Source organism: Papilio machaon, chromosome 28, assembly GCF_912999745.1.
Source record: "Papilio machaon chromosome 28, ilPapMach1.1, whole genome shotgun sequence".
Lineage (NCBI taxonomy): Eukaryota > Metazoa > Arthropoda > Insecta > Lepidoptera > Papilionidae > Papilio > Papilio machaon.
This window is the reverse complement of record NC_060013.1, coordinates 1712056-1734578: the sequence shown is the minus strand read 5'-3', so window position 1 is coordinate 1734578 and position 22523 is coordinate 1712056. Positions and strand designations below refer to the sequence as shown.

Below are 22523 nucleotides of genomic sequence, written 5' to 3'. Positions count from 1 at the left end.
AATTTCATGGAAAATAATAATTGTTTGATTTTGACCTCTTTCATATATCAAGAGTATGGTGACTAGACAGCTTTTTCCATGTCGGGGACGAATTAATCACACAATAGGATAAATGAAGCGACAATGTATAAAACGACATTCTTAACATTATAAACTAGCTGGCGCCTGCGACTTCGTCCGTGCGTAGTTAAAAAAGAAGCTTAATAAGTTGCTTAAGTGTTCTCCCAGATTATGTTCTACATTTGTGCCAAGTTATATCAAAATCCGTTGAGTCGTTCCGGAGATACTTTCAAACATCCATCCATCTAAACATTCGCATTTATAATATTAATTAGAATAAAATTACTCCTTGCTTAAATTATTTTGACATTAATTTTCTTTTTATATCAAACTAGCGACCCGCCCCGGCTTCGCACGGGTGCAATGCAAAATATACCTACTACAGAATGTCCTTATACACAACGTTCACAGCGTTCACATTAGAAACCTTTAAATTTATCAGTGTTTCTCTACTATATTATGCATTTATTATACATACAAACCTTCCTTAAGAATCACTCTATCTATTAAAAAAAACCGCGTCAAAATCCGTTGCGTAGTTTTAAAGATCTAAGCATACATACAGCGAAAGCGACTTTGTTTTATACTATGTATTGATGATTGATCTTAGAAGCTGGTAACCCTAATCAGACGTCATAGTGACGACATTGTTGTTGTCAAATGACAAAAAATTTGAAGATCTGTTATTATGGTTGTAACTTTAACTAAAAGATTCTAAATAAAAAATCCTATGATGTCTTTACATACCGCGGCAATTGATTCAAATTTATATACTTACGAATATTTTCAACAAGAAGATGTATGTAGGCTCTGTTTTAGCAAACACGCCGAAAGAGAAATTATTTCAAAAGATTCAGACGATATATCTTTTATTAAAAACCAGTTAATCGATAAAATACTTTATTGTTTAAATATAGATGTAACAGAACTGAACCATCCGAATAAAGTGTGTGAAAACTGTATCGATGTACTAGACAAATTTTACGAATACAAAATCTTTTGTAGCGAAAACGATGGAAAGCTTCGTGAAGTTTTAGCAGAAAAATCAAATGTCGATAAAACAGACGAAACTTGTGCAGTTAAAGTAGAAAACAATGATACATTTGAATTAGAAAACTCTGAATATTTCGATACTTATTTTCTCGATTTAAAAAACACAGATCTGAATTTAGCTTCAGAAACATTAACAACACAAGTGATGGACAAAAAAACCAAAATAAAATCAAATTATAAGCCTGTACGTACACTAACTTACTGCAATATCTGCAGAATTGACTATGAAACTGTAGAAAGTTTTACGGAACATAACTCTACATATCATGGAATTGAAAATGATCTTTACAAGTGTTTTGGCTGCGAAAAGAAATTTAAAAATAGAAAGACTAGATTAGGCCACGAGATAAATTTCTGTAAAGGTTTAAAAGATGGCTATCAATGTAATATTTGTAACAGATACCTACCAAAACGGAGAATTTATGAAAATCATATGCGGGCACATAGATACAATGTTGTTGAGGAGATATCGGATGATATTTTTAAATGTTTGAAATGCTACAAAGTGTTTAATACAAAAACAAATTTAAACAAACACATTGAAGAGCATAATGTAGAGAAGAAGAATTTTGTTTGTGAGGTAAGTTACACTTTATGATATATATTTGAACAAAAAGAAAAATTGTACAATGTAGTGAGAGCAGAGTGAAAATGCACCTACTAAAATGTGTACAATATTTTTACTAGATCACCTAGAGGTGGAATCATGGTAATTTATTATTATTTAATTATTTATTTATTTATTTACAATACAATAATAACCTAAAATAGAACTATGTCCCACAAAATTATATAAAATAATTTGACTGTGGGATCAAAAAATTTAATTTAAATTTTAATTGATATAAAGTAAAATTAGATAAGTATGATAATTAAAATTAAAGTAAATTTAATTTAAATTAATATAAAATAAAAATTAGATAAGTATGATCATTAAAATTAAAATAAATTTAATTTAAATTAATATAAAATAAAAATTAGATAAGTATGATAATTAAAATTAAAATAAATTACTTTATTGATAACTAGTTGCCACCCGCAACTCTGCCTGTGTGGGATTAAAAAAACCATAATAAGTAGCCTATATGTTCTTCCAGACTATGTACTACATCTGTGCCAAATTTCATCAAGGTCTGTTGAACTGTTCTGATGAAGAAGTTCATACATATTCAACAAACAATAATTGTGTTATAATATAATTCTCAATATAATGTTATCTTACTAATATTATAAACTAGCTTTTACCCGCGACTTCGTCCGAGCGGAATAAAAAAATGCACACAAGATAAAAAAGTTCCTATGTCCGTCTCCTAGTTCTAAGCTAACTCCCCATCAATTTTCAGCTAAATCAGTTCACCCGATCTTGAGTTATAAATAGTGAGGTATAAATACTTTTATATATATAGACAAGATGTCAATGTTTGCATGTATCTATGGATGGATGTTTTTTACAAGGTATCTCCGGATTGGCTCAACAGTTCTTGATAAAATTTGGCACAGATGTAGAACATAGTCTTGAAGAACACAGGCTATTAATTAAGTTTTTTTTAAATTCCGCGTAGACAGAGTCGCAGGCGACAGCTAGTTTTATGATAATTTTCAGAATTGTGGCCGTGTGTTTACTAGACAGGACTATCTATACAAACACAAATTGATACACACAGGAGTTAAACAGCATGTCTGTGCGCAGTGCGGCTTCGCAACTACTCAGAAGTCTTCCCTCACTGTACATATCAGGTATGAAATATAGGTTTTTTAATTATACAAGTTCTTTATCAGGTCAAATTCAACTTTTAAGAATTCAAAAATAATGGCTAAGTTGTATAGTATTTGTTAAAGTAGATTTTTTTTTTAAATATAAAGGTAAGTGGTCAAGTGGCCACCTAAAATCGCCAAAATAGCAAAGCATCCGCTCCCCATAGACATCCGTAATTGCAGTTATGTTGCCTACCTTTAATTACCTGACGGAGGAGGGGACGCACAGAATGCTTATGCGTACCCTCAGATGAAGAATTATATAGATATGGCATGCGCGTTCACCCGTAAGGGACAGATAGAGAGTACTATAGACTATACCTATATATAAGTGAGAGGATTGGGGTTACCAGTTATTTGTTTTGTCCCGAAAATGAATAATTACGATATAATTTAATATAGACCAATTTATAAATTCCCAATTAAATTGTAATTAATAAACGTAATAAATATAAAAAACAATGCGTAATTTTTGTTTATGTGACTAAGATTACATAAACAGATTTTTTTAGTAATACTTAGTCAGGTCATAAATTCTGTTACATGTTTAATATAAAATAATTGAAACAAGTTTATTCATTATGTGACCATTTATATACCAAAATGAACTTAACAAAACATAGATTCTTATGACACTAAAGTTTATTCAAAATGACATCCGTGATTTTGAATACAGGCCTTCAATCTGCTCGGCCAGTCGTCTATCACAGCACGAACGAGGTCCATGTCAATATCGGCGGCTGCCTTAATCAAGGATGTCTTGAGTGACTCCAAAAAAAGAATTTCCCGATATTTTTTTCCCGCGTACTGCTTCAACAAAGCGCGGCATCTCTTAAGTCTTAGGTCCATTAGACGAGCATTCAAATGATGTCCTATTTTTCTTCGATATGCACGAAGCCCTAAGTCTTCATAAAAAGCTACAAAAAACATACCAATATTATAGTCATATAATTTTAAATTACTCTGTATATCATTACAGTGAACACTACATGTAAAACTACTTAATATTAAACTATTTTGATTGTAATTTCTAAGAAACAAAATTTACATGGGACAAATTAAAAAGCATACTCTTTAAAATCAACGGGATAAGAAAGTATCAAATATTTAAAAACACAGCATATACCAGAATTAAAAACTCCTTTTGAAATCTGTTGAAAATAGTATAAAAAATGTGAATTGTTTCATTTATATACATTATACATACTATAATTTATTTCCCCTAAATTCAGGGTAATTTTTACAACAAGATGGTGGTATTATTTTTACGGGTAATAACCAACCAATTTGAAAAGAAGTTTAATATGGCCGCTTGTTTCCCAGATCTACAGTATATTATTTGACACAAATGACATCTGCGTTTGGGCGCATAATGTTCGAAAAATACTATTTTATTTTAGCTGATTTTACCCGTATTTTAACATATTAGTTATTACAAAGACTGTAAAGAACAACTAGTTTGTATTTTCTTCCTTATTTTGTATGAATACATGTGAATAAGTGCGTAGTTTCAGTACTTACGAGTGAAAGGTTATGTTTTTCTCTTTTCGCTCACTACGGCTTTTACAACCGACGATACAGCAGTATACCATGTTTTATAAACTTTACCTTACTAAAACTGTAATATCAAAATATTTTTGCACAATTACAGCCACTAAGTACTCACAATTTTCGAAAAATAGCACGAATGTCAAACTTTGTTAGGGACAACCTAGGTTGTTTGTAGGGGACAACCTTTGTTCCAAACAAAGCCCAAACCCTGGTACGCAGAAAGGGACGGAAGATAGTTATCCCTGTCTTTGTCACGTCACAGGAATTGTGTATAACTGTATCTCTCTCACTCACGGTATTATTATTACCGTGTCATAGACTTGTGCGTACCCTTCACTGTCAAATCCACTTACCCTTCCTTTCCTTGTAAGAAAAAGGTAGGAATGGAATGGGGACTAAAATGAAGTGTCAAAAATTACATTTTAAAGATGGGTAGGAAATAAACATCCTCAACATGTAAATGTCTTGTGCTTTGAAAAAAATAGCGGAATGACGATCTTTAATCTCTTCCTACCCTCATTAATGATGCATGAGCATGAGTATTATATTGTGATGTAGGAAGCATACAGGAGAGCGTCCATACGAGTGTGACTTGTGCCCTCAACGCTGCGTGTCCAGCTCTAATCTACGTGCCCATCGCAGGCGGCATCTCGGCCTCAAGAACTACGAGGTGATTACCCAACCATAGATTATATCGAACCATAGACACTTAAGAAAGTTAAATTCCATTGTGGCCGTTATGCTATTTAACTTTTTAGTTATTTAGATATGTGAGAGATAGTCTAGATATTTTTCAGGTTATATTTTGATATTTATAATAGTTTAATCTTAGCTATTAATTATGGTTAGTTTGTCTATGGTAAAGACTTTTCGGTTTCGATGATAATCTGTCACAATTTTTTAAATTTACTCTTAATTGTACCATTTCTTCTTATTGTGATAGTTGTACCGTTTTTTTACTGCAGTGTACAATATGCAGCAAGAAGTTTGGTTACAAGGTAAGTTTAGAAGAACACGTGGCGTCAACGCACGAACGTGCAAACAGCCACGCCTGTGGACAGTGCGGTGCTGCGTATACACGACCGCGCGGTTTGCGTCGCCATGTTCTCACTAAACATACTAAAGTCAATACAGATTTATACAAACTTAACGAGAAGGTTGAAGAAGAAGATGTAGATCCGGAATATGAAAATACTCAAGATGTGTTTATTGTATAAGACTTATTAAAAAAAAAAAATTGGTTTTTTTACCTATTAAAATTTTATTTATTCAAAATAGGATTGTCTTGTCATTTTGATGTCGCTGAATAAAATTTATATTAATCCAATGGAATCCATGAGAAAAATACTTAAATTCGTAAATTAACAATAAGTAAGAATAATTTTATTGATAAAGGTGATTTAAATTGCTTATTTATTGTTTAATAATATTTGACGATTAAATGGATTCCTTTGGTTTTTCAACTAAATATTGTAAAAGTAGATCCTTTTAACTTAATAAGAACTTACTTTGATAAATTATTTTAAGGCCGCCAAAAGCAGTAAAATAATATATTTGGAAGAAAATCATAGATACCATGACATTTTGTTAATTAATTTTATTAAAAAAAAACTTGAGCTTTACAATTATTTATAAAAGCAACTATGCTATGTTTTTTCGTTAGGTACTCCTGTTACTGTTACAATAATAATGAAAATAAAAATAAAAAATCAAAACCACTTGGAATTTAATTGTACAAAAGCACCTAAATAATCCAATCTCCCTGGCCTTATCCCACTCACGTGGAGTCACAAGGTTTTATAAACCTTAAAGATTTGGCTTCTTTTTTTACGGCCGGCCGCCTGCCTGTCACCAACTGCACTTAAGAATATCTTAACTTTAAATAAAATCTTCTTTAAGATCATCTCCATATTCTTGACTCTCTTCACTCCAATAGATGAGATCGATCTGGACATTCGAAGTGATGGTATATTATCAATTCTTAGATCTTTATTTTTCCATACCATATAATACATTTGATATTGACTATTCTGATGTTTCGAGAAGCTTTTGCTTGACACGATGAACAAAAGAGAAATCTGCCCATAATGTAAATAACCCCGAAAGTATGAACTTTACAGGAGAGCCAAAAAATGATAACTCGTGAGCTGATACGTCTACAAGCATGCGGTATTTAGCAATGTTGTGTAGTTTGTGCTAAACTATAATAAAATCATTATCGTTTGATAATGGTTGAAATTATTAACGTGTGAAAAACATATTCGCGATTTCAAGGGTTACAGCGTTTATGCTTTCCAGCGTCGATATGTTCCGTGTCACAACAATCCTAAATAATCCAAATAACTATGTCATATATCATATACCACAACCAAGTAATATATTTTTAACTAATTTTAATTCATATTATGTTAATCTATTTTTTTTTTCAAACATAAACTTATACAATAAGGCAAAGGTGATCGAAATCCTCACTTTCTGCAACAAATGTCAAAGTTTCGATTTGTTCTCCAATAGGAATTGAGAAATGTCATCCGCCATACATCCAGGGTCATTTAAATGTACAACGTGGCCTCCGGGTACTATTTTATATTTGAAGTTTTTATTAGGCCATGCGGAAGGATCTCTTAAAAACGGTACGTCATCGTATGTGCCCAAGTTGATCTCGTCCTCAGCTAATATTGCAAAAGTTGGCGTTGTGGGCGCTGTGTAGATTTTCTTTAAAAATTCACTGGGAAACGGTAAAAGGGTCACGTGCTTCATACGTTGATCGTAAGTGAATCTGAAATCAATGGGTTTATTGTTTTGATTTCTTAATAAAATACAAGGACTACAATAACATAGTCTAATTTTAATCATCTTTCCCTTCATTAGAAAAAAAGGATGGGATGGTGACGCATAGAAAGAGGAAATCTTTTTCTGTGCTTCCCCTCCTCAACGACACACAACAAGATAGACAACGCATATGCAATTGCGGATGTCTATAGGTAACGGTCGTTTCCCTATTTCGGCTAATTCAGATGATTGCTTGCTCGTTTGTCACCTTATAATTTTAAAAAATAGTGTTTATAACAAATACTCTTACTAATATTATAAACTAGCTTTTACCCGCGACTCCGTCCGCGCGGAATAAAAAATAGAAAACGGGGTAAAAATTATCCTATGTCTGTTTCCTGGTTCTAAGCTACCTGCCCACCAATTTTCAGTCAAATCGATTCAGCCGTTCTTTAGTTATAAATAGTGTAACTAACACGACTTTCTTTTATATATATAGAGATAGATGCGAATGTTTAGGTCGTTTTTAGAAGGTATCTCCAGAACGGCTGCATGCATCTCGCTGAAATTTGGCTTAGATGTTTGTTATTTTTTTTTTAATTCCGCGCGGACGGATTCGCCGGCGATAGCTTGTTTTTAGCCGACTTCAAAAAGAAGGAGGTTATCAATTCGAATGTATTTTTTTTTAATTCATAAGTCAACTAAATGTTGCTCATCTGAGAACTATAGTCATAATTAGGTCGTTAAAGTGTCTTAGTGGTTTTTAGATTTTCCATATTAAAATATTATTTACGCTATAAAAAGACGCCGTACCTATACAATCCATCTCCAGCTGGTTCAATTATTCTCTCTAGATGGTGTTTTAACGCTTCATCGGTCAAATCTTGAACATTTCTCAACAACTCTTTTATCTGTAATATTTAATAACAGGTATTATTTTTTATATTAAAAATGAATTCGCCTAAATCTTAAGGCCGAATATTTCTATGTTTCAATCAATTCAACGCGTAGTAGACGAACGTTAAATTGAATGCACATCTCAGTCATTACGTTATTTCTCTTTAAAGATAATAAAGTGTAAAACAATTTTTTTGGTTTATAACTCAAGATCTTAGCAATCACGCCATATTTTTGGAAAATTATTTTTGTAATGAAAGTCCTTATACTTTCGACACGCTTTAGGCTATATATTTTCACGCCATTAAGTTTAGGGGGCGAATAAATTGACAAAAATTGTTATCCGAGAAAGGGACAAAAAATTGCAAGCCAATATGGATGGAGCATTTGAATATTGACATTTGTAATTGAAAGTTTTACGCAATGTCGACAATAAAACAATGTAAAAAATAAAAAAATATAATTATAACATGTTGTATTTTAGTTGCGTCAAAATTGCTCCATTAGTTTTGTACATTATTTGGAACATATGCAAACTTACTAGATAAAAATTTTAAAAGCTTGTTTTTTTAAGTTTTTTTTTAAAGTTATTTGAAGTAAATAATGAAATACCTTCTCCAATGTATATTTGGGTGCAGTTTCAACACCATCATTGTGTTTCTTGTAACTATCCTCTTTGTAATAATTGCCGTAATAGTAATGGTACCAATCACCGATGGGCCTAGCTGCGTCCGTATTCTAAGCCGGTACAGGGTCTAATTCCACCATCTTAGATACACGTCCAGGATACGCGAGGTTGAAATATTTACCTACGAAAAACACGATTCGTTAATGTAACGAAACACCCGACTGACTGTACTCCCATGACATAGGAACATAGCGGGCCTAGCACGAATATTTGTGACAATTGCATAGTATCATAGTAGTCATATATCAAAAATAGTACGAGACATTTGGTGTACTTTACGTCCGATAGGTATCAATTTTAATACAACTTGTCGATAACGATAAGATGGTTCCTATTTAAACACGCCTGTTGATGTTGCCGAGTAGTGACAGTTTATCTATATTATTAGTTTGAATCTAAACCACTCAACCCCAACCACCTGAAAATGGCGAAAATCAAATAGGCACAACATAACGCGGTGTATAACCTATCCATGTATAAAGGTCAGTGTAGGGGAATAATACGAATTCGAATGACATCTTACTCGTAAATTGGGTTCAGTCGTCTAAGACGGTCACAACCTTTTTTTTTTTTTTTTTTAAGTCAGGAAATGTATTTACGCACCCCTACGCCGGGCTGTGCAATGGCGTAGGGAGTGAGGGACTCCGGCAAGACGGTCACAACCTAACTTACGTACAAACACACATATATAAAAACCTTTTCAATTACATACCCAGGAAAAAGATTATCCTGCGAAAATCTGGTAATAAACAATTGAAAAATTAAAAAACTACTTACCAATAGCTGATCCCAAAGAATGGCCGATATAAATGAAATTGTTCCACTTGTAATATTCAACAACAGTTAAGACTGACGGAACTAAGTCTTGGATAGAAAACCTCACTCCAAGCGGGAGAGTGTCCGATGATCCATTCCCTGGCAGATCCAAAGCTACGTAGAAAAAACTATTCGGTAACCTTAGCACTAGAGGTCTGAATATTGTACAAGGCTGCATTCTCCCAGGACAAAGTAATACTGGAGGATTTAACGCATCACCCCATGTTAATGCTGAAAAATAATTATTCTTAACACCTTAGCTGCGGCAAGTAAAATCTTAAACCTTCGTCTAGTGCGGCGGCGGGCCAAAGTGTGCCCCCAATGATTTTTCCGCCAGTGCGTGGCAGGCCTTTCTCGACCCACCAGCATAAGGTTAGATTAAATCGCTATATCTTTGCGAAAACATAATATAGGTGTGTACTTTTTGGACTATTAGAAAAACCTTGAACCCACCTTCTTTAGAGTTGATTCGCCCCGGGATCTGCCAAACAGGAAATGAGAAATGAACCAGGGAAAGTGGCGGGTCGATATCGACCAGCACCGCACTAGAAAGTATTTTTAGTAGTGATGGAAAGACAAAAATAAGGAGATATCGAAAATAAAATAGAATTGTAGAAAAGAAATGAAAAATAGTTTATTTAATTATTTATTTATGCTTGTCCTTAAAACATTTCGCACAAAGATTTTGTGTGCACATCCTATTTTTTATTTTTCTTGAAGGAAAATATCTATTTTTTTCTTGAAGGAAAATATCTATTTTTTTTCTTGAAGGAAAATATTTCCTCACTGCTGTCCCTATCACTTTTATCTGCCTCGCGAATTAGTTTATTTTCCAAAATTTGTATTTTTCTTTTGTTTCGTGCCATCGTGCGTCGTTAATTTTACGAAAAGAAAAAACGCGACGTACAGTTCAGTGAGATGGCTCAACACTAACTAGCGAAGCGGGGCGCTCCGTGCGGTATCGGGTCGCCAACCGCCTGTTGGGACGGCGGGCCGCGATAGACCCCTGCCGCACCGAGTTGATATTTTTCACCGTCAGTGCGTGGTAGGCCGATAAAGGCCTGCCGTGATTTTTTATGAGATAATCGTTCCGCACCAGTGAGAGGGACATAGTTTTCTTCGTCCGCACCAGCTGAAATTCCGCGGCAGGTCGATTTAGGCCTGATCCGCAGTGAACGTGTTAAGTTTACTAGGTTGACGGAAATGGTCAAATTGACCATACTAAATTATACTATAATGGATTTTATAAAAAAAAGTAACTGCCCGTAAATTCGCGCGGAATTAAAAAAAAAATCTAGTAATAAATATGGCCAATGTCACCGTGGAATAGTGTAACTTTCCAACAGTGTAGCAATATTTTTAAATCGATTTAGTAGTTTCGCAGGCAATGCAATCAAATCTTTATTCTTTATAATAGACAAAATGTAGAAAATGAAAACAGGCGTGAAGTGGAAGTAATTCCTCGTTTCGTCTGATGAGTGTGGTGCCGGAGGCCTAATTTTAGTCCTCTTTCCCTTCCCACCCTTTTCATATAAGGAAAGGATGGTGTCGTGAACTACATCTCTGTTACTATAGCCACGAAGTGTCTAATCTGAATATACGTGCATACACACGCATGTGCACACGTATCTGAATCGAAGCACCTACGTTCTTCGTCAATCTTAACTCTAAATCGGGCTGCACCCGTCACTTAATCGAGATACCTACGCATCTCGTCGATCTCTATGTAAGATGAACATTCTCAATCAAGGGTTTGCACCCCGCCAATGGCCTCCACCTCCCCTTACAGCCATCCCTGTCCACACGCTCTAAATATCTCTGATAAATATCAACAAACAACTCACCGCAGTGATACATATATGGTACAGTAACAAACAGCACTAAAAATATTAATGGAAATTGTATAATCGCTTACCAACTGCTTCTCTGGATCAACACTTAATCAGGATTTCTGTTTGCCTTGTTTATTCGCATCGCGCCAAAACATGCGTCCAAGCGTTACCTTCCATAATGCAAGAAAGTCTAAAAGTTGCCAGAGGAAAAAAGTTGCCAGTTCAAAAACTTAGTTTTTTACCAAACTAGTTCGCGTGCGTTCGCGACAGATGGGAAGGGGAGGTGGATTTGATGGAGAAGGAGATGCATAGGAAGGTTAAATATTCTCTTTTTGTGCGTCTCCTCCTTCGTCGATTGAGGGTAGGCAACGCATCTGCAATTGCGAATGTCTATGGACAGCGGTTGCTTCGCCATTTCGGCGAATTCATGTGGCCGCTTGCTCGTTTGCCACCTTGTAATATAAAAAAGTACCGATAACATAACGGTTAAGTGTGCGGACGATCACGTGGTCGTGGGTTCGAATCTTATCATTCGACTGTTGTGAACTATATACTAGTACAAGCCTGGAGGCTATTTATAATAGTCATAATACTAGTAAAATAACATAAATATTCTAATATTAATTACTATTAATATTACCGGTTAGATTACCCCATGGTGCCTTTATATTTACAGCCTTTTCCGTTGTCTCGAGTGATTTCATTGCACTAAAATAAATAAAAATAAATTATGTTATTAATCTTACTAATATTATAAATGCGACTTTAGATGGATGTTCGAAGGTATCTCGGGTACGGCTCAACGAATTTTGCTGAAATTTGACAGAAATGTACGAGTAGAACATTGTCTGGAAAAACACATAGGCTACTTATTAAGTTTTTTTTAATGCCGCGCGAACAGAGTCGCGAGCGACAGCTAGTTTGTCCATTAGCGCCGATGTTGGTATGGAACTGAATACTGGCCACCTTATTTATACACCACATTAAAAATATAATAAAAAAAAAACTTTATTACGTGATTACAAGGTTATGTTTTTTGTATTTTATTATAACGTCTGTAGCCTGAATATACATGATATAATTTATGATGCGCTGGTATCAAATGCAAATTTGTGTACGCCGTCTAAAATAGTGTGGTAAAAATAAAGGTTTACATATACTACATATTACATATTACATTCACAGCAAGTTTACACGAATGTGACTACATAAAAATGTTGTCAGGTATGTTTTGTGTGACCGAATATTTTTTGCCATTAGACAGGTTAGACATTATTTGTCAGCCCAGTGTATCGGGTTGACACGCTGCCTAAACTTCTAAAAAGACTGACGGGGTATTGGACTTGCCGGAAAAAGATGCCATCGAGATCTTATCTTATGCGGTTGAAGTACTCTTGACTTCGGCTGTCATGTTTTGCATTCCGAATCTAGGATAGCCAAAAAGCCCAAAAAGGTTTCCTTTTAAACAGCTGATTTTAAAATACACAGCTCCCTACACATAGACTATGTCACTATTTTATTATCTGTTATAACATTAATCGCTATAAACTATAAACACGAATGTCATTTGTTATCCACTAACTTTTTTACAAAAGACTATTAAAGTAAATTAAGTGTAAAGTTTAATTTGTTTTATTAAAAACTAGCTTTTACTCGCGACTACGTCCGCGCGGAATAAAAAATAGAAAACGGGGTAAAAATTATCAAATGTCCGTTTCCTGGTTCTACGCTACCTGCCCACCAATTTTCAGTCAAATCGATTCAGCCGTTCCTGAGTTATAAATAGTGTAACTAACACGACTTTCTTTTATATATATACTAGCTTTTACCCGCGACTCCGTCCGCGCGGAATAAAAAATAGAAAACGGGGTAAAAATTATCCTATGTCCGTTTTCTGGTTCTAAGCTACCTGCCCACCAATTTTCAGTCAAATCGATTCAGCCGTTCTTGAGTTATAAATAGTGTAACTAACACGACTTTCTTTTATATATAAGATATAGATAGATAGATTATTGGTAATTAATTATTCATTAACACTTAACACTTACATTTGTAACAATCTTGTTAACTTCATGACAATCACATTTAACAAAACACTGAATCATATATTTCTAGGTTACTCTCTCAGTACTAATTAAGATTTAAAGAAAAAACAAACACAACACATAATTAATTCATTAAAAAACGGCTTAACTCACGCGTGATCGTCCCATCGGGGGTCCGAAACTAGTCGGTGCCGTCACCGGACGACATACGTGAGTTAAGCCGTTTGTTAATGAATTAATTATTATATCTCACGAAAGTTTTAACAATTTAACAACACATAATATACTTAAGGATGTTATACAATACCTATTTGCGATTAATATCCGTAAACTAACAATTCTATACGAAAATTGACAAAGTATTTCTTATCTTAAAATAATAAATAAACCACCATTTCCCTCGCGTTCTTGCATATATCTAACTTCGGAGATTTGAAGTGCAACGACATAAAGTAGTTTTTTGTTTGAGGATGATTGATAAAATGATAAATAACATCAATAAAGAATGAAAATAAATTTTATATTCACATTATTAGCGATTGCCCGCGACTTCGTCACCGCGGACAAAGAATTAGCCTAAGTTACTCTCGCACACATTAGTTTTACGTATTTTATATCATATGTTCTGTTATTTTTTGATCGTACATACAGACACTCCAATTTTATTAATTGTATAAATACAGATGACCTTGAATTTCAACTGCAGTAGACGTATATCTTTTGTATTCTCTCTTTCTTTTAAATAATGAAAGGGATGGCAATATTATTGTGACAGTGGAGACTAACCGTTTAGCTAGATGACGATAGGCTAGCCGCACACACACAATAATATTGTCAATGCAAGATTGTCAAAAATCTTCATCAACATATGGTCCCGCATACTACGCAATATTATTGGCAATTTTTCATGGTACAATCTGACTTAGTCGCTCAGCAGCTAGATTCATGTGTGCACGTTTCATATAATGGATAGAAGGAAAAAAAGTGAGTGTGAGGAAGTGAGAGTACTATCATCAACAGTATCAACACTATTTTCGTTGTTTTCGTCCTACATTTTGAATAAAAAACGAACGTCCGTCTTTCTCGAAATCTTTTACTCAACTAAAATATTGCTGCGCGCCCGCAAACGACAATATTATTATTATTATATATTGACAATACCCCTGCCTCCCCCCAATATTGACGTGACAAAATCAGAATTTCTGGATATCCACAATAATATTGAACAATATCACCAATACAGGCCGCACGCGCATAATATTATTGACAATACGTACTTTATTGTCAATATTATTGTGTGTGTTGTCACTGCTTTCTCAAAGTGATTGTAAGGGATCACAATATGTTTCTTTGCAGTACGCACACTTACTACTTATATGTAAAAGTATGACTTGCGATTGTGTTCAAATATTTTTCACATTGTGACTTTGTTCCATAATAAGTTCGACACATCCAAAGTCCAACGAATTACGATAATTGCAACACGTCATTTCTGAATTCGTTATAAGACGAAATTTAATATTTTACGATTTACTTGGCCAGTGACATTTAGAGTGTGGCTTGGTCATGTTATTCGGAGAAATGAAGGTCATTCAAAGTAATAAAAAAGAATGATTTAATGAAATTATCATAGTAGACGAAAAGCAAATAAGATAAAGGCCGAAAGAGATATAAAACGAAAGATGCATAACTCACTTTCCATTACATGGATCGGTGTTTTGATATATTCACCAATAATGCGCAATGTTTGGTTTTGAATTTTATCTAATTTAGAAATATGACTATTAGGCACTTGAATCATATAGAAAACAGCCAAAATCTAATCTACTTATCACAAGTGCTAAGTACAATTTACGTAAATGTCGGGTGAATACCCCAACTCGATCCAGACAAAACTTTTAGTATATTAGTGTATTTTATTACCATTTCAATGTTCTATACGTCCACATGCCTAAATAATCCACAGCGGATATTCTATTTCCATTTACTTCTAACATAATTTCTTGTCGCCTTATCCCTCTGCTAAAGATCCATACATTTTGATTTTTCAACAGAAATTTCCAATCTTATTTTTTTAAGTGAATTTGCTAAGTTTTTCAAGGAATTTCGAATGTGTAATTGTATTTCTTGAAAATAAAATTGTCTTGCGATTTCAACGTCGCTGAAGACAATAATATTTAAATTAATTTAATTTAATGAAATCCATGAGACATGATTTTATTTATACAGGTAATTAAAATAGTTATTTTTTAATGATATTCGACGATTAAATGGATTTTTTTGGTTTTTCTAACTAAATATTGTACTCGTAGGTCCTTTAAACTTAATAAGAACCTACTTTGATAATTTATTTTAAGGCCACCAAAAGCTGTAAAAAATATTATAATTGGAAGAAAATCATAAATACCATGACATTTTGTAAATTAATTTTATTAAAATAAACTTGAGCTTTACAATTATTTATAAAAGTAACAAAGGGCTATGTTTTTTCTTTACTCCTATTATAATAAAAAAATATTTAAAACCACTTTGAATGTTATGGTGAGCACTTAAATAATCCAAATAACCATAGTAATATAAATTTTAACTTATTTTTATTCATATTATGTTAGTCTAGTTATTATTTTGTTCATACTTAATTGTACATTAGTTAGTCGTAGTCCAATTAAAAATAAGGCAAAGGTAATCGAAATGCACGCTTTCTGCCACAAATGTCAAAGTTTAGATTTGTTCTCCAATAGGAATTGAGAAATGTCATCCGCCATACATCCAGGGTCGTTTAAATGAACATCATGGCCTCCAGGTACTATTTTATATCTGAAATTTTTATTAGGCCATGCGGAAGGATCTCTTAAAAACGGTACGTCATCGTATGCGCCCAAGTCGACCATTTCCTCAGCTAATATAGCGAAAGTCGGCGTTGTGGGCGCTGTGTAGATTTTCTTTAAAAATTCACTAGGAAACGGTAAAAGGGTCACGTGCTTCATACGTTGATCGTAAGTGAATCTGAAATTAATGGGTTTATTATATTTACGTGGAATTAAAAAAAAACATTATAAGTAGCCTATGTGTTCTTCCAGACTATCATCTACATTTGTGCCAAATATCATCGAGATATGTTGAGTCGTTCTGGAGATACCTTCAAACAAACATCCATCCATCCATCTAAACATTCGCATTTATAATATTAGTAAGATGACAGAAAAATACATGGAGTTCAATAACATAATCCGGAGGCCTAATTTTACTCCTCTTTCCCTTCAGAAGGATGAGAAGGGGATGTGGATTTGGCGGAGGAGATGAAGCATAGAAATTTTTTTTCTCTGCGTCGTTCCTCCGTCAATAAAAGATAGTCAACGCTTCTATAATTGCCAATATATATGGGTAACTGACGAATGGAAGCTTGCTCGTTTGCCACCTTATTATATAAAAATAATGCTTATAACAGTCATTAAAGTGTCTTAGCTGTCTTTACTGTACATTTTAACATTGGTAGATTCCTTAACAACAATATTTGTTGTTGTTACGTTGTTTGTCTTAACACGAGCACAGAGAAGACAGACGTCAAGTGGAAGCAATTCTGCGTTTCGTCTGATGAGTGTGGTTCCCGAGACCTAATGGAATGGAAAAACTGGGGGCGCATAGGAAGGGCAAATATTCTCTTTCTGTGCGTTCCCTTCTCCGTTGATTGAAGGTAGGCAACGCATCCGCATTTGTGTCTATGGGCAACGGTCGCCTCACAATTTCGGCGAATTCAGGTGGCTGTTTGCCACCTTTTGATATAAAAAAATCATATTTAAATATTATTTAACGCTTTAAAAAGACGCCATACCTATACAATCCATCCCCAGCTGGTTCAATCATTCTCTCTAGCTGATGTTTCAATGCTTCATCGGTTAAACCTTGAACACTTTGCACCAATTCTTTTATCTGTAAAATTTTAAAAAAATTAAACAACAGGTAACGTATGACGCTTGTATTAATTTTACTTCTAACTAATATAGATGGATGGATGGATATTTGTTTGAACGGCCATCCAGACGGCTACATGGATCACAGATGACACAGTTGTAGAAGATAGCCTGGAAGAACATACTCGTATAGGCTTCTCAGTAAGATTTTTTATTCCGCGCGGACGAAGTCACGGGCGATAGCTAGTTTTCTATATTTCAATCAATCAAACGCATAATAGACGGAGGTCAAATTCCATATTTATCAACTCTTGTGTCTAAATCTATACTAACAATAAAGTGTAAACACACAATTTTTCTTTATAACGCAAAATCTTAGCAATCACGCCATATTCTTGAAAAAATATTTTTGTAATAAATATCCCTATAATTTTGATACGCTTATATTTTCACACCATTGATCTTAAAAGGCGAATAAATTGAAAAAAATGTTATCTGAGAAAGAGGCAAAAATTGCAAATCAATAGCAGCATATATGGATGGTTGCCAGGATAATGGTAGTTATCAGCCAATGGCAAAGGCCTTTCTTGTCAATTTTGACATTTGTAGTTGAAAGTTTTACGAAATGTGAACGATAAAAAAAACATAATACTTTTTATTATCTCGCGTCAAAATTAATCCGGTCGTTTTTGACATTATTTGGAACATATGCATACTTACTAATAGGTAAACATTTTAAAAGGTTATTTTTTTGTTATATATATATATACGACTATATCATTTGCATGAAATATTTTGATGATAAAAACAAAAACTCCAACATAATGTAGAAGTTTTATTAAGTAAATAATAAAATACCTTCTCCAATGTATATTTGGGTGCAGTTTCAATACCAGCATTGTGTTTCTTGTAACTATCCTCTTTGTAATAGTTGCCGTAATAGTAATGGTACCAGTCTTCGATGGGCATATCTACGTCCGTATTGTAAGCCGGTATAGGATCTAATTCCACCATCTTCGTCACACGTCCAGGGTACGCCAGGTTGAAATATTTACCTGCGCAATGGCAAAAATCAAATAGGCACAAAATAGCGCGGTGTATAGCCTATCCATGTATGTCAGTGCAGGGGAATAATATGAATTCAAATGACATCTCACTCGTAAATTGGGTTCAGTCGTCTAAGCTGCAGGCGATCACAACCTAACTTACGTACAACGTAACTTACCAAACACACGTATATATAAACATTTGCAATTACATATCAAGGAAAAAGATTATCCTGCGACAATCTAGTAATAAACAATTGAAAAATTAAAAAAAAAACTACTTGCCAATAGCTGCTCCCAAAGAATGGCCGATAAAAATGAAGTTTTTCCACTTGTAATATTCAACAACAGTTAAGACTGAGGGAACTAAGTCTTGAACAGAAAACCTCACTCCAAGCGGGAGAGTGTCCGATGATCCATTCCCTGGCAGATCCAAAGCCACGTAGAAAAAACTATTCGGTAACCTTAGTACTAGAGGTCTGAATGCTGTACAAGGCTCCATTCTCCCAGGACAGAGTAATACTGGAGGATTTAACGCATCACCCCATGTTAATGCTGAAAGAAATTTATTTTTAACTCTACTCTGTTGACGTAAATGGTCAAATTGGCCAAATGCCATACATCAAGTATACTATTATACCAATAACCTGGTGGTTAAGGGCGCGGACATATGATTACATGGTCGTGGATTAGAATCTCACCATGCAACTGTCCTAAACCATATCCTAGCACAAGCCAGGAGGTTAGTTAAAATGGTTACAACATTTATTGGTAAACTAACAAAAATCTGCTAATAGTACAAAAAAATAACATATTACCGGTTAGATTACCCCATGGTGCTTTTATATTTACAGCCGTTTCCGTTTTCTCGAGTGATTTCATTGCACTAAAATTAAAAATTATCTTATTACTTTAACCATAAGTATCGTGATTGTTGTGGAACTAAAGACTGGCCACTTTATTTATACACCAAATTAAAAATATAATAAAAAGACAACTTTATTACATCGTTTTATAGTTACGTGTTGTGTATTATAATTTTTGTGGCTTGAATATCGGTAATATAATTTAAGATGCGCTGGTGGAAAATTTAATATTACGTCATTAAAATATATAATTAGTTGTTTTTAGTTTAACTTCGTCTACCATCAATTAAAATGTGTGTTTAATTTAATAAAAAATTACATTTAAATAATATAATAATCATAACACATTTGTGTGGCATAAAAAAATTATGTTAGTACATAATATATTAAAAAAAAAAAATTGATGCGTGTTTTTTGTGACTGAATATTACTTTGATTTTTTTCTCATTTTCATTGTTTATCAGGAGCCCAGTGTATCGGGTCGGCACGTTGACCAAAAATTCTAAACAGGCTCTGATGGGACGTTGGACTTGTTTTCGCCCTAAACACTCCATCGAGGTCTAATGTGGCTGAAGGGCATATCTAATTCGGCTATCATATATGTTTTACATTCCGAATCTAGGATAGCCATCAAGCCCAAGAAAGGTTTCCCTTTAAAGAGCTGCTTAAAAAAATTCAACTCTCTACGCATAGACTATGCGTAGAGAGTTGTATTTATTATCTGTTAAAACATTAATCACCATAAACTATAAACACGAATGTCATTTGTTATCCACATAGCCACTAACTTTTTTACAAAAGACTATTAAAGTAAATTAAGTGAAAAGTTTATTTTGTTTTATGAAAAATTATTGGTAATTCACTTACATTTGTAATAATCTTGTTAACTTCATGACAATCACATTCAACAAAATACAACAAAACACTGATCCAAGTATTTCTAGGTTAATCTCTCAGTACTAATTAAGATTTAAGAAAAAAACACAAACACAACACATAATATACTCAAGGATGTTATACAATACCTATTTTTGACTTACATCCGTAAACTAAGAATTCTATACGAGAATCGACAAAGTATTTCTTATCTTAAAATGATAAACAAACAACCATTTCCCTCGCGTTCTGACATATATCTAACTTTGGATTAAAATGCAAAGACATAAAGTAGTTTTTTGTTTAAGGATGATTGATACAATGATAAATATTATCTATAAAGCATTTCATTTCAATGAAAATACATTTTGTATACGCAATATTAGCGGTTGCCCGCGACTTCGTCACCGCTGACCAAGAATTATATTATGTTATACCTCGTTCACACTAGGCCTGTCGCGTTGGCCTGTCGTAGACAGTTTTGTCCACATTATACCAATCCAGTCTGAGGCGTGGCTTATTAGACTACAGGGACAATGTCGTCAAGAAAAAATGGAATCCGCTACATAAGCAAGTCTTCAATTTATTACTACAGGAAATTGTCAAATAATTAATAATGAGATATAGAAAAAACCTTGGGTCAGAAAATGCATTAGTGTTCACTAATGCATTTTCTAGAAAAGAAGGAGGGTTTACTATTGATGCAGCTCAAGGCGGAAGATCCCGCAGAGTATAAATTAGCGACAAAAATACATTTTATAACCTCGAAAAGTAATTTTAGTTTGCCTTCTACGGGTGTCATTAGGTCAGTTGTATGCCAGCGCTGATTTCGAGCGCGACTGGCCTCGTGAAACGGGGTATTAGCTCAAGTTACTCCCGCTCACATTGACAAATGACAGACAGACAGATAGATTGACAGACAGACAGACAGACAGACAGACAAAGAATTCAAAAAATGGTTTCTCGTTATAAAAAACCACAAATACATCTTGTGTATTGGTTTTTTTTCGACATTACACACAGACACTCCAATTTTATTAATTGTATAAATATAGAGGACCTTGAATTTCAACTGCCGTAGTCGTATAGTATATCTTTTGTATTCTCTCTTTCTTTTAAATAATGAAAGGGATGGCAATATTATTGTGACTGTAGACTAACCGTTAAGCTAGATGACGATACATAAATTGTACGTCAAATGAAATAATCAATTATGTATAATTGTGGATTAAGATTGTAGCAACACTTGTCTATACTACACTATTGTAAGACATCACAATATGTTTCTTTGCAGTACGCACATTTACTACTTATGTGTAAAAGTATGGCTTGCTACTGTGTTGAAATATTTTTTTCATATTGTGACTTTGTTCCATAATAAGTTACGACACATCCAAAGTCCAACGAATTACGATAATTGAATCACGTCATTTCTGAATCTATATATATAAAAGAAAGTCGTGTTAGTTACACTATTTATAACTCAAGAAAGGCTGAATCGATTTGACTGAAAATTGGTGGGCAGGTAGCTTAGAACCAGGAAACGGACATAGGATAATTTTTACCCCGTTTTCTATTTTTTATTCCGCGCGGACGGAGTCGCGGGTAAAAGCTAGTCTATTATATATATAAAAGAAAGTCGTGTTAGTTACACTATTTATAACTCAAGAACGACTGAATCGATTTGACTGAAAATTGTTGGGCAGGTAGCTTAGAACGAGGAAACGGACATAGGATAATTTTTACCCCGTTTTCTATTTTTTATTCCGCGCGGACGGAGTCTCGGGTAAAAGCTAGTTCGTTATAAGACGAAATTTAATATTTTACGATTTACTTTGCCAGTGACATTGGGAATGTGGCTTGGTCATGTTATTCGTAGAAATAAAGGCATTCAAAGTAATAAGAAAGAATGAATGGTAACTGAAAAGCAAAGAAGATAAAGGCTGAAAGAGAGATATGGAAGAGTAGTACTTCATACTTTGCCGGTCTTGCAAAAGGACAGGAAAATGAGTATTGAACATTATAATGAAGTCCCTTATCCAGAATATGTATGTAAATATGGCACGAGTATATACTTTAAAAGATAATAATAATAAATATAAAAAATACGTAATCATATCAACTTTTAATTTTTATTCCAATCACGAACTAATTATTAGTCATTGGGTATTTAGTAAAAATTTTTGTATTGTGATCAGACGAACTTTGACTATTAATTATATTTTTTTTTAATCTACACAAGTAAATGAAATGGAGTGTCTGTATATCGAAAAAAAAACAAATTTCGTGAACATGATGACGTCATTTGATTTGCTTTATTTTTAACGAAAATCGGAATTTTTAACGGAAACGGCT

The 22523-nt window shown here is 33.7% G+C and overlaps 2 protein-coding genes and 1 pseudogene across 6 annotated transcripts; 1 reads left to right on the top strand and 2 right to left on the bottom strand.

Moving 5' to 3' along the window:
* Positions 1-782: 782 nt before the first annotated feature.
* Positions 783-5636, top strand: LOC106713400 (zinc finger protein OZF). The gene is made up of 4 exons (XM_045685065.1): positions 783-1693; positions 2717-2850; positions 4978-5089; positions 5385-5636. The coding sequence occupies exons 1-4, from the start codon at positions 791-793 to the stop codon at positions 5634-5636; spliced, it is 1401 nt and encodes a 466-aa protein (XP_045541021.1). The 5' UTR covers positions 783-790.
* Positions 5637-6906: 1270 nt separating this feature from the next.
* On the bottom strand, positions 6907-12132 carry LOC106713412 (annotated as a pseudogene).
* Positions 12133-16128: 3996 nt separating this feature from the next.
* Positions 16129-20761, bottom strand: LOC106713411 (serine hydrolase-like protein). Of its 5 annotated transcripts, none has more exons than XM_045684988.1 (6): positions 20606-20761; positions 19245-19312; positions 18712-18981; positions 18239-18435; positions 17302-17399; positions 16129-16475 (listed from the first exon to the last, which is right to left on the bottom strand). In XM_045684988.1, the coding sequence occupies exons 2-6, from the start codon at positions 19306-19308 to the stop codon at positions 16184-16186; spliced, it is 921 nt and encodes a 306-aa protein (XP_045540944.1). In that variant the 5' UTR covers positions 19309-19312; positions 20606-20761; the 3' UTR covers positions 16129-16183. The 5 variants fall into 5 exon arrangements, with proteins under 5 accessions (XP_045540944.1, XP_014361701.1, XP_014361703.1 ...); XM_014506215.2 differs by lacking the exon at positions 20606-20761 and adding an exon at positions 20318-20498; XM_014506217.2 differs by lacking the exon at positions 20606-20761 and adding an exon at positions 20333-20498.
* Positions 20762-22523: the final 1762 nt, after the last annotated feature.